Here is a 13,808-nt window from a genome sequence, read left to right on the forward strand (position 1 = left end):
AAAATCTACAAACAATAAATGCTGGAGAAGGTGTGGAGAAAAGGGAACCCTCTTGCACTGTTGGTGGGAATGTAAATTGATACAGCCACTATAGCGAACAGTATGGAGGTTCCTTAAAAAACTAAAAACAGAACTACCGTATGACCCAGCAATCCCACTACTGGGCATATACCCTGAGAAAACCATAATTCAAAAGGAGTCATGTACCAAAATCTTCATTGCAGTTCTATTTACAATAGCCAGGACATGGAAGCAACCTAAGTGTCCATCAACAGATGAATGGATAAAGAAGATGTGGCACATATATACAATGGAATATTACTCAGTCATAAAAAGAAATGAAATTGAGTTATTTGTAGTGAGGTGGATGGACCTAGAGTCTGGCATACAGAGTGAAGTAAGTCAGAAAGAGAAAAACAAATACTGTATGCTAACACATTTATCTGGAATCTAAAATAAAAAAAGGTCACGAAGAACCTAGGGGCAAGATGGGAATGAAGACAGAGACCTACTAGAGAATGGACTTGAGGATACAGGGAGTGGGAAGGGTAAGCCGGGACAAAGTGAGAGAGTGGCATGGACATATATACACTACTAAACGTAAAATAGCTAGGTAGTGGGAAGCAGCCGCATAGCACAGGGAGATCAGCTCGGTGCTTTGTGACCACCTAGAGGGGTGGAATAGGGAGGGTAGGAGGGAGGGAAATGCAAGAGGGAAGAGATATGGGGACATATGTATATGTATAACTGATTCACTTTGTTATATAGCAGAAACTAACACACCATTTTAAAGCAATTATACTCTAATAAAGATGTTTAAAAAGAACAAAAACCAAAAAAAAAACCCTAAGTATGCTATGTCAGATGATAACTGCAAAGTTGAAATGAGAAAGGCAGGGGATGGGGAATGCTGGGGCAGACAAGTAGGAAGAGGCAGGTTTGCCATTTTATAGGTTATTAGAAAAGACTTCTCTAATAGGGTGACATGTAAGTAGAGACTGAAGGAAGCATTGCAGTCAACAATATGGATCTGAGGATACAGTGAACAGCAAGTGTAAAGGTCCTGAGGCAGGAGCATGCTGGGTATGTTTTAGGAGTAGTAAGGAGGACAGTGTGGCTGAGTAGAGTAGATAGGGGAGAATGGTAGGAGATGAGGTCAGAGAAGAAGGTCCAGACCGTGGGCATCACTATTGGAAGAACTCTGGTTTTCACTTAGTGTGAGAGAGGGGGTCATTAGAGGCTTACAATATGTGACATAATCTAACTGCCCTATGACCAGGTAGAGTAGGAAGAAGCTAATAATTGTGTTATGGCCAATAGGAATTTAGGAGACTACGATAAAAATCTAGGTGACAGATGATGCAGCTTGGACCATGATGTTAGTACTAGAGGTGAAGGGAAGTGGTTAGATTCTGAATGTAATCTGAGGGTAGAGAAAATTGGATTTGGTAATGGATTGTAATGTGGGCTATGAAAAAAAAGAGTCAAGAATTTTTAACTCTCAAAGCTGATAGCCAATACTGAAAACGTAAGAAAAATAATTTTGATTTAATATTTTCTATTTTTATTACCCTACCCACCTTAATTCAGCTCATAAAGTAAATGTTTAATCTGAACTAACAGACAAGTTCTAGATTCCATTCCATTAATAAGCTTTAGAGCTTTCAATTTGAAAAATTCAACTGGTTGCACAGAGTCCTCAATTAGTTTTTTTTTTTTAATTGAAGTATAGCTGATGTACAATATTATATAAGTTACAGGTATACAGTATAGTGAGTCACAATTTTTAAAGGTTTTACTCCATGTATAGGTATTATAAAATATTGGCTGAATTAGTTTTATAAAAAATATTGTAATTAATTTGCTATGCATTAATACCTCAGTTCTGATGGTAATTAAACAACTTAATATTGATATATATGTGTCAAATGCAATATAGTATTCAAAAAGGTATCCTGCTCAGTGATATTCAAATATATCCCACCAGGCCTTTTCCAACTGAACATACCACCCAAGAATGTACTCCACCCCATTATTCTGGCCCCCTATCTGGCTTTATATTTGGTTCTGCTCCCCTACTAGAATAAGTCTCATGAGATCAGGGACCTTGTATATTTTTTTCACTATTGTATCTCTGCTGCCTAGAGAGGGTACTCGGTAAATACTTTTTGAATCAATGAACCAATATCTACATACTTCTTACAGAGAGAAGAGTAGTGAGCAGAGTACTCTGGGAATGCAGAGATGAGTAAAGCCTGGTCTGATAGAGTTTTCAATCGACACAGAGAAGCAGATACAAGAAACTAGCCATACCTAAAATAAGAGCTACAGCAAAGCTCAAGGAAAATGCCACAGAAACACACTGGAAGGAGAAATTAATTCCAGTCTTGGAGACTTCGCTAAAGAGGTGACATTGACCTAAGGTATAAAATTAAAGTATGACTTAGAACGAGAAAAAGAAAAAGGCAATTCTAGAATACAGTAACAGCATGAGCAGGAAAAAAAAATCAATTTCATTAAAGATTTTGAAATTACTCAATATACTTGAGGAGTAGAAAGCAGGGCTGGGAATGAACTGCATGAAGACATGTCCTGGGTGATGCAGCTAGGAAGTGACGCTGAGGCCCAATGATGAGAGATTGTGGACCACAGGCTAAGGACATTTGGAAGGGCCTGAAATAAAATCCCAGAGAAGTTACATAGGTGCCATTTTTATTTACTATGTTAAAGAGAAGACAAAGGCTGGTATGGGGGTATGAGGGGTTGTTTAATGGGTATAGAGTTTCAGTTTTACAAGATGGAAAGAGGCTTATTCTCTGGTTAAGGCTCTGTACTCAAGGGTATATATAGGGCACAGCAGAGAGCAGAAGATAAAAAGATTAAACAATGGGAGAGAGAGGGAAGATGGCGGAAGAGTAAGATGCGGAGATCACCCTCCTCCCCACAGATACATCAGAAATACATCTACACGTGGAACAGCTCCTACAGAACACCTACTGAACACTGGAAGAACACCTCAGACCTCCCCAAAGGCAAGAAACTCCCCACGTACCTGGGTAGGGCAAAAGAAAAAAAAGAAAAAGCAGAGACAAAAGAATAGGGATGGCACCTGCACCAGTGGGAGGGAGCTGTGAAGGACGAAAGGTTTCCACACACTAGGAAGCCCCTTCACGGGCGGAGACTGTGGGAGGCGGAAGGGGGAGCTTCGGAGCCGCGGAGGAGAGCACAGCAAGAGGGGTGCAGAGGGCAAAGCGGCGAGATTCCCGCACAGAGGATCGGCACTAACCGGCACTCATCAGCCCAAGAGGCTTGTCGGCTCACCCGCCGGGACAGGCGGGGCTGGGAGCTGAGGCTCGGGCTTTGGTCAGAGCACAGGGAGAGGACTGAAGCTGGCAGCGTGAACACAGCCTGAAGGGGGTTAGTGCACCAGGCTAGCCAGGAGGTAGTCCGGCGAAAAGTCTGGACATGCCGAAAAGGCAAGAGACTTTTTCGTCCCTCTTTGTTTCCGGGTGTGCGAGGAGAGGGTTGCTTAAAGGAGTTCCAGAGACGGGCGCGAGGCGCGGCTATCAGCACGGACACCAGAGACGGGCATGAGATGCTAAGGCTGCTGCTGCCGCCATCAAGAAGCCTGTGTGCGAGCACAGATCACTATCCACACACCCCCCTTCCAGGAGCCTGTGCAGCCCGCCACTGCCAGGGTCCTGGGATCTAGGGACAACTTCCCGGGGAGAACGCACGGCGCGCCTCACACTCGTGCAATGTCACGCTGGCCTCTGCCGTTGCAGGCTCGCCGCGCACTCCGTACCCCTCCCTCCGCACAGTCCGAGTGAGCCAGAGCCCCCAAATCAGCGGCTCCTTTAACCCCGTCCTGTCTGAGCGAAGAACAGACGCCCTCCGGGACCTACAAGCAGAGGCGGGGCCAAATCGAAAGCTGAGCCCAGGGAGCTGTGCGAACAAGGAAGAGAAAGGGAAATCTCGCCCAGCAGCCTCAGGAGCAGTGGATTAAATCTCCACAATCAACTTGATGTACCTGCATCTGTGGAATATCTAAATAAACAACGAATCATCCCAAATTGAGAAGGTGGACTCTGAGAGCAAGATTTATTATTTTTTCCCCTTTTCCTCTTTTTGTGAGTGTGTATGTGTATGCTTCTGTGTGATATTTTGTCTGTATAGTTTTGCTTTCACCATTTGTCCTAGGGTTCTATCCATCCGTTTAAAAAATTTTTTTTTCTTAAAAATTATATTTTATTTTAATAACTTTATTTTATCTTACTTTATTTTATTTTCTTTTATCCTCTTTCTACTTTTTCTCCTTTTTATCCTGAGCCGTGTGGATGAAAGGCTCTTGGTGCTGCAGCCAGGAGCCAGGAGTCAGTGCTGAGCCTCTGAGGTGGGAGAGCCAACTTCAGGACACTGGTCCACAAGAGACCTCCCAGCTCCATGTAATATCAAATGGCGAAAATCTCCCAGAGATCTCCATCTCAACACCAACACCCAGCTTCACTCAACGACCAGCAAGCTACAGTGCTGGACACCCTATGCCAAACAACTAGCAAAACAGGAACACAATCCCACCCAGTAGCACAGAGTCTGCCTAAAATCATAATAAGTCCACAGACACCCCAAAACACACCACCAGACGTGGACCTGCCCACTAGAGAGAGAAGATCCAACCTTATCCACCAGAACACAGGCACTAGTCCCCTCCACCAGGAAGCCTACACAACCCACTGAACCAACCTTAGCCACTGGGGACAGACACCAGAAACAATGGGAACTATGAACCTGCAGCCTGCAAAAAGGAGACCCTAAACACAGTAAGATAAGCAAAATGAGAAGACAGAGAAACACACAGCAGATGAAGGAACAAGATAAAAACCCACCAGACCTAACAAATCAAGAGGAAAAAGGCAGTCTACCTGAAAAAGTATTGAGAATAATGATGGTAAAGGTGATCTAAAATCTTGGAAATAGAATAGAAAAAATGCAAGAAACATTTAACAAGGACCTAGAAGAACTAAAGGGGAAACAAGCAACGATGAACAACACAATAAATGAAATTAAAAATACTGTAGAAGGGGGCTTCCCTGGTGGCGCAGTGGTTGAGAGTCCGCCTGCCTGATGCAGGGGACGCGGGTTCGTGCCCCGGCCTGGGAGGATCCCACGTGCCGCGGAGCGGCTGGGCCCGTGAGCCATGGCCGCTGAGCCTGCGCGTCGGGAGCCTGTGCTCCGCAACGGGAGAGGCCACAGCGGTGAGAAGCCCGAATAGGGAGGGTGGGAGGGAGGGAGACGTAAGAGGGAAGAGATATGGGAACATATGTATATGTATAACTGATTCACTTTGTTATAAAGCAGAAACTAACACACGATTGTAAAGCAATTATACTCCAGTAAAGATGTAAAAATAAATAAATAAATAAAGATTAAACAATGCATTAAGTGAAAGACTCATAAATGAGCTCATTAAAAATTGGAGAGCTGTCATTTTAGTCCATGTTGTAGATATAAACAAAAACTTTGCTGCTTAGTGATGGGAAGTTATTATCCGTTGCTCTGACTTTCAAAGTGCAGTGTTGCAAGAACTTGTGGTCCAGCATCTGTACTGTCAGAATTAAGCCACTTGCGCTGTGTACGTGAAAATAATCTGTGCTGTTGTAAGTATCCTGGACAATTTGATAATGTACTATTTTACTGTCTTCTGAATCTGCATCGGTAGAGAGAGACAACTTGTGAAACAGCTGTCCCAATGAGAGATGTTTCTGATAATATACGGCACAGTGCAAAATCCCTGGCTCCCCTCCCCAACCCTGCTCTCAGGACATGGAAGCAAAATGTATGTCCTTCAAGCAGAAGGCTAGATGTTTATTTTCTGGGGAAACTGAAGAGCAGAGGAGAGAAAAATCTCCAGATATTGGCACCTGGGTTTTCCCCAGCAAAAAGGGCCTTTGCCACCAGACTATCTTACAAGTAAATTCATCATGACAATGATCCTTTTTCCCAAACACACAGCTTCCAATGAAGTTTTTATTCTTTCACTCTTAAAAATGAAGGGATAGCTAAAGATTACCAGACATCTGACAAATGTCTCCAACATGAAAGATTGAGCCCCCCAAAACAGAGAAAAAAACCCTGAGAGAGATAATGTAGAAAGGAAAAATTTCCAAAGCTCTCTAGTTAATGTTCTCAGAAGGATAAGACAATATATAATACCCAGGAAAGAAAGGACAAGATAGCAAGAAAGGGAAAATTAAAAACATGACAGCAAAACACAAAACTCAACAGAGGAGCTACATGATAAATAACAAAGAAATTGCCCCACGAAGCATTACAAAAAGACAAAACAATAAAAAATAAGGGGAAAAGATAAAAATTTAGGTAAAAATCAATCAAGTATGCAAAATATTAGGTTGGCCAAAAAGTTTGTTTCTGTAATATCTTATGGAAAAACCCGAATGAACTTTTTGGCCAAGCCAATACAGGCACCAGTGAATGATTATGTAAACATGCCATTTACCACATTACCTACACGGGTCCCTCTTTATAAATTTTCCTTTCTTACTCAATATTGAGTATCTACTACATAAAAGACTATGGAATGATCACAACTTTTTAAAGGAAATAAGTCGATAATGGACTACAATTTGAATAGTTTATGTTAAAGGTCATAAAAGGATATTAAAAAAGAAAAGTATCATTTCTGGTCTGAGTGATTCTGCAGAACTGGTCTGGTTTGGTAAGACTTCAAAGCCCAGTGATGTTGAAAGAAGGAAAGCTACTCCAGGCAGAGGAAATAGAGTGAGCAGAAAGGGGCAGAACCTCACAAATTTGAGAACACAGTAAGTAATCTGTATTGGCTGAAGCAGAAAGAATGTTTAGTAGGAGATCACTGTGGGCAGAGAGGCTGCTATGGTTATAGGGAACCACAAAGGGCTTCTGTTATTTAGGAGCTATGAAAATAATGCTGTAAAATTCTGAATGGAACAAGGATTATCTCCAGGTTGGATGTCACTGTGTGGTAGGGAACAGAGCACTGGACCAGGGAGTCAAAGAACCTGAGCTTATACAGCAGGTCACTTCACCACTCTGGTGGACCCCACCTTCCTCAAATGCAAAACTGAGGTCAGAGATGATCTCTTAAAGTCTGAAATTCTGGTGGGAAACCACTGCAATTGCTCAAGCATCAGATTGAAGGGATCAGATAAATGGGGTGATGGCAATAGGAACGGGAAGGTAGACAGAGAATAAAACCTTCAGACAAAAACCTTCCACAGAATATAATTAAGAAACATAGCTGTATCTGTGGACTAATTGTGCTGGAAGCAGAAACACTGAAATTCAGAAGACTACCTGTAGACGATCAACGTGAACTTTGACTCCTCCAACCACTCCGTTCTTAAAAGCTGCCAGCATATCTAATATGGGATTGAATCGGCTACCTCTGAAAAATATAAACAGATAAACAAAATGTGCATATTAACAACAGAATGAGAAATTAATTATCTAGTACTAAGTACCCTTTACACACGCAAAACACTCTGTCACACGCTGAGATCGATATAAAAACACAAGGAGGCCGCCCTGCTTCCAAAGGGTTCACACTGTTAATGGTGATGAGATGCATGCACCTCAACTCTTTCATCCACCTACCTTATATTGTCTTCCCGGATGAGAACAAGGAAAAGTGGATGTCCATGCATTTTCCAGTATTGCTTAATAAACTGTAGTGCATTCTATTAAAACATAAGAATGAGGCAGGATGTAATGGCACAGTATCTGAGCTGATCAGGATGCTTAACCATTAGTGGCAAAGAGCCAACAAAACTATTCTATATCAAGATAATTCACAATCAAACCCTGGATAAGATAGACTACTTAGGGGTAGAAATGTTCTAATACATACAAGTTAAGCTAGAAACCATTTTGACTTTAAACTTCGTTCTTAAAAATAGTCAGATCACACATGTTTTAAGGCTGCACCGCCCCCCCCCCTTTTTTGAGGCCTAATAAATACAGTTCGAGAATGGTCCCAGGGAAAGAAAATCAACCCAGGGTTATCATCCAGAAGATTAATTCTCACTCCACGTTACTGCAGATTTATATTACAGCCGGTAGAAGAGATTGGGGTGAATCTATACAGACCATTGGAAACATGAAGAGTTCTTTATTTGACTCAATTTCTATTATCATTATCATCATCATCATCCCATCAAAGACATACATTAACACTTCACTATGTGCCAGGCACTATTCTGAGGGCTTTGCATATATGAACTCCTAATCCTCAGGACAGCCTATTCAGTTACACAGAGAAGTTAACTAACTTGCCCAAGATCACAGAGCTGGTAAACAGTAGAGTCAAGATTTTAACAAATGAAATCTGGCTCCAGACTTCATGTTCTGGGCCATGACCCTAAGCTTTTCTACTCTGTAAATGGAAAAGGGAGTGGAGGAGATTTTAACTGAGTGGGTATAATGAGTTAGGTGAGGTTTTACTTGAAATTCTTCATAAATAAAATCATTTTGGTAACTCAACTTTTGTTCAAAAAGGGATAAACTTACTATCGTATGAACATTATTTCCAAAACAGTTCCCCCTCTGCTTTTACAACCACAGTATATACCCTTTAGTTTCATTTGTAGAAGGTAGACAAGTAAAGTCATACAACTTTATATAAAACAGAATACATCTATTATTCTAATGCTGCAAGTAATTTAACTCCCCAAAGCTATGCAGATGTTGTTTTACTTTCATATTTGATACTGTATTAACCCAGTATCACAGACCCAGGAGCACTTAATTTAACAACATACGATAGAAATCACTAGAAACAAAGTCATCGCATTTCAATTAAAAGGTGTTCTGAAGCTACCTTTATGTCATCTATCAGCAGTAAAACATCTTGAGACATGTAGAAATCACTTAGGTCAAAGATGATAGGGTAACAAACCACAGTCTTTCCTAGAATGCGATAAATCTGTAAAGGATAAATTTTTAAAAGAAGAAAAAAATATAAACAAACAAATAAATAAAACAGACCAAAGGCAAAGGTACAGTACTATAAGTCCTAATAAAAATTAAAACTGATGTTTAATCCTGAATAAGCAAACAAAATAATCTTATAAAATCTACATAATATTAAGAAGGTACAGCTTCTTGATTGACTCAGTATGCTAATAAAGTAGTCCGCCTCTACTATAAGGGAAAAAGCCTCCGTTTGAGTAAACACTACTATAATCAGGTATCTTACAAGACTCAGAAACAATAGAGCAGTGAGATGCTTATCTATTTTTAGAAGAGTTCGTGGTATCACACAAAACTAATTTTTTTTTTTTTTTTTTTTTGGCGGTACGCGGGCCTCTCACTGTTGTGGCCTCTCCCGTTGCGGAGCACAGGCTCAGGACGCGCAGGCTCAGCGGCCATGGCTCACGGGCCCAGCCGCTCTGCGACATGTGGGATCTTTCCGGACCGGGGCACAAACCCGTGTCCCCTGCATCGGCAGGCGGACTCTCAACCACTGCACCACCAGGGAAGCCCCCAAACTAATTATTGATGTTTACTTGTAGAAAATAATAATTCAGATAATTAGCCCAAGTATATGATGAAACGTGAGAATGGATGCATAGCAGGTCAAACATCATTCCCGTCTGTGGTATTACAATCTGAACACTGCTCTACAAGGAAATTTCATGAGTACCTTTGATGTACCGAGGCAGCCAATGGGCCTATCTGGCCTTCCGCAGAGTCCTAATTTTTCATTGATCCCCAGATGGAAATAAGCCTGTAAGACACAAATGTGTAAATCAGAGCCAGACAAAAATTCATGCTTTTCCTTTTTTGCCCCCTTTTCCCCCCTCGACTAATGTCCTGCTAATTTCTGATTTCTCCAGAGAAAAAGAGGCCAGGGAAACTTTATTCAATGGACTTGTAGGAAAACAAGCCAGCTAATGACATCAACTTAGATTTTGGGGCACTGGGAGATTTGAGAGCAAAACTTTTGCAGATCCATTTAGCAACATCCTAAAATTTGACATTGTTCTTACACTGTCATGTCATGAATTTATAACTTGCATGGCTCTATCTGATTCATACAAGCACACAGAGAAACAAATGCTTCCTCTGTGATAAAAATTTTGGCTCTTTAAAGTTTTAAAAAACAGGGCCACATAACTTCGACCAGATTCCCACCTTCAAGTATTTCCCACCAACATGGAAATGTCTTTACTGATTTTTCCGATTATATGAATTTTATGAAAAATTTAATCCACATGCTACAAGTGAATGGTCCTGTTACTCTCGTAACCCCTTAGGCAACAACTATTTCACTTTGGTATGTGTTAAAAGGAGTGTAATTTATTGTGTGATTCCTAAGAAACACCAGAAGCATAAGATAGGGTTATAGATTTTTAACAGTGCATAGATAAATACCCATATCACATACACACATACATGTATATATATTTACATAAATGGGTTCATATACTATGTAATCTGGTGTTCCATTTTTTTAAACTTAATATTGTTTTTCTACAAAGTAAAAACAGATAAACTTGGAATGAACTAGGGGTTAATTAGTGCCAGAGCCGAGCACTTAATCCAATCAAGAAGTCTCCTTACCCTATTTAACATGGATCCCCTGATGAAGGTAGCTCCCAATTTTTAGTTATTTCAAAACCAATTCTGTAACCAACTTTGGACAGTATACGATTACTTCTTCAGGATAATTTCTTAGACTTGATGAATCAAAGAGAATATACATTCTCTTTCAAACATACTGCCAGGTTGGTCACCCTCCAGAAATAATGGACCAATTACTTCGACATTAAATGTGCATAGGCCATTTTTGTCATTCTCTTGAGTCACAATGACATTTCATTTTAGTTTTAAACAACTGTATTCAAATATTTTGTGGTGGACCATTTTCCCATATACTTAATAGCTATTTGTATGTTCTATGCACTTTGTCCTTTTTTCCCCTGTCTACTGGGCATTTGTCATTCTTTTTCATTTGTAAAAGATCTTGGTATGTTAAGAATATTGCCATTTTATCAAATATTTTATTCAATTTGCTCATCTTCAATGTTGTGAAATGTGAGAATGACTGCATAGTAGTTCAAACATCACTTCAGCATTTGGTATTTCAATCTAAACATTTTTCTGCTAGGAAATTTCACAAGCACCTTTGATGAGCCAGGTTGTTTATGCTACCTTCAATTATATTTAGTTAAATCTGTCAATCACTTCCTTAATCGCTTTTTGGCACTAGTGTTACTCTAAGAATGGACTTCCCCTCACAACAGTTGTAAACTGTTCTCCTATTTTTTTTAGTGATTTTATATCTAAATCATTAAAAAGATTTAAATCTTTAATCTGTCTGGAATTTATTTTTGTATCTGATGAGAGGTAGAAATCTAACCTAATGGAAAATCAAACCAACTGTCTCTACACAATCTACTGACTATCATTTGAACTGATTTCAAATATCAACCTCAACGTATACAAAATTAATGTCATCACCAGAGCTCTCTGTTCATTCTGCCATGGTGCACACATGTATGTCAGAGTTAGCTGTCTCCTTCTCCTTCTGCATTGAATGTTCCTAGAAAATAGCACCCCCTGAGTTGGCACTGTGTCTGGCATACAGCTGGTGCTCAGGAAATACTCAATGGATGAATGAGGGAGCAAGTGAATGTCCTCCTGAGCCACATGTGCTGTGCATATTAATTCTGGAACAGCAGTGGTTTTAGACAAAGTCCACTGGCTATAAAAAGTACTCTGTAAGCATTATATAGCATTGTATAGCTACACTGAAACTACAGTGCACAGCACTAGATGGAGACCACTTTCCCTTACATTAATATTTACGTCTAAACTACTTTAGATTTCTTCTTTTAGGCAAATGATTATATTAATCAACCATGCACAAGTTAAAATGTACTGATCTAGGCAGATTTAAAGGAAATCTTTAAATACTACTCTATTACAGTAAAAGCATTTTCCTTAACTTTCTGAACCATGGTGGAGAAGGTCTATGACAATTAAGTAATCAGATGCAGAATGCTCACTGAATTCTAGGGTACAGATAATACCGTCCCTACATTGTACACATTCACACCATTTAATGCTCTGAAACACATAGCAGGGACCAAACCACCTGGAAGTACAGAAATACTTCATTCTACATCTGCAGTGTATGCAGATCTCCCATGAGGCAAATCAAACCACAGTTACCACATTATGAAACATTAACCACACACAGTGAAAGCCTTACCCTCAGCTGTCTGCCCTCACACCCTCTTCAGTGGGCTGAAGGAGGGTGCAACTTCTCAGAAGAGAATAAGCAGCCACTGGCATAAGGATATGTGTATTAACTAAGATTTGAGGGAACATTTTCACTTTTAAAAGGTAGACTATAAGAAACAATGTAGTCGGCAGTATATCTTAGAGGGTGAATCCCAAAATGCAGCTAACTTGAAACACAGAGGCTGTAGCCACAGAGAATTTTCCATTCTGACACGTGCACAGAGAAGCTGGGCTCCTGGTCACAAATCTGTCTTTTTAGCCACAACACACACCCAAATTGTAAATCATGCGTTAATGCCATCTTTAAAACAACAAAGTATAAAATAAGTCAGGACCTGTTATAAGTCTTCACTTTGTAACAGAATGCTTCCTACCACCTCTGTGACTCCTCAGCACCTTGTACTAACATCTATCATAGCACCGATCAAAGTGGATTGTCATTAACTATTTTTTCTGTCATCCCAACAGACCCAGAGGTCACTGACTGAGAACAGGGACAGAGTCATTTTACCTGTGTGCTCCACACAGTACTCTGCACAGAACAGGTGTTACGATGAATGAATGAATAAAATGCCACATTCAAGTTATTTGGAGCCATGTTGGTCTCTTAAATCTTGATTGCATGTTGTCTGGTAGAGTACAGATGCTACCAGAAAGAGGTACTAATATACATTAGGCCTGAAGATACAGATTCAGGTTAATTTGTTTTGAGAGCATGTTTATCAAAGAATAATAACCTTTGTTACCATTCTCTGGAGCTTTCAGTGAGAGGCCATAAAAGTATATCAGCAAATACAGCCTGCACCTGAATGATAAGTGCACAGTGTTACAACCTTAGATTTTCTGCCCTTCCATACAGCCTCCTCTCCTTGCCTTGTGGATCCTTACTTCCCTCCTGGCCTCATTTAGCCTCTTCTACAATGAAACCTAGCTTTCCATCGTTTACTTCGTAGTGTGATTTTAAAGTGTTACCTACTCCAGGGTTCCTTGCATTTTTAGCCATGTCTCTTTAATCGAGGGGGAGAAAAGAGCTCTAATTTGTTAAGGACTTTTGAAGAGCTGGTGCTCTGGGTGACCTAACACCCAGGTTCTGGTTTTGTTGCCAATGCATGAAGTCCAGTCAGATTAGCAACAACTCTGGGGCCTTGCATTTTCCCTGCAATGTGCACCTCACTTCTCTGAGCTTTTATTCTTTGTTGTAACATCAAGGTTTTAATCAAAAACATTTTTATCAGCTTAACTGACTCAATCTTGATCACTTGAGAGAGACTATTCTAAACATTTCCACCAAACACTGCGGACTTTGTTCCTGTACTGTTTTTTGTTTTTTTTTTTTTTGGCCAGGCGGCATATGGGATCTTAGTCCCCGAGACCAGGGATCAAACCTGCGCCCCCTGCATTGGAAGTGCAAAGTCCCAACCACTGGACCACCAGGGAAGTCCCATTCTTGTACTGTTTTTAATGATTACCAAATAAAAACAGTGGTTTAAAAATAATTAGTGGAG

At 40.4% G+C, this 13,808-nt stretch overlaps 1 protein-coding gene across 3 annotated transcripts in view; it reads right to left on the bottom strand.

The window, feature by feature from the left end:
* Nucleotides 1–13,808, bottom strand: part of PHKB (phosphorylase kinase regulatory subunit beta) — a 204,219-nt gene that overhangs the window by 38,841 nt on the left and 151,570 nt on the right. For all 3 annotated transcript variants that reach the window (XM_024740959.1, XM_024740957.1, XM_024740958.1), the window contains 4 exons: nt 9,698–9,781; nt 8,873–8,977; nt 7,651–7,733; nt 7,351–7,441 (listed from right to left, as the gene is read on the bottom strand). In XM_024740959.1, the coding sequence (XP_024596727.1) occupies nt 7,351–7,441; nt 7,651–7,733; nt 8,873–8,977; nt 9,698–9,781 (363 nt within the window). The remainder of the gene's footprint in view (nt 1–7,350; nt 7,442–7,650; nt 7,734–8,872; nt 8,978–9,697; nt 9,782–13,808) is intronic.

The sequence above is a fragment of the Neophocaena asiaeorientalis genome, unplaced genomic scaffold (genome assembly GCF_003031525.2).
Source record: "Neophocaena asiaeorientalis asiaeorientalis breed wild unplaced genomic scaffold, Neophocaena_asiaeorientalis_V1.1 scaffold849, whole genome shotgun sequence".
NCBI classification, from domain to species: Eukaryota; Metazoa; Chordata; class Mammalia; order Artiodactyla; family Phocoenidae; genus Neophocaena; species Neophocaena asiaeorientalis.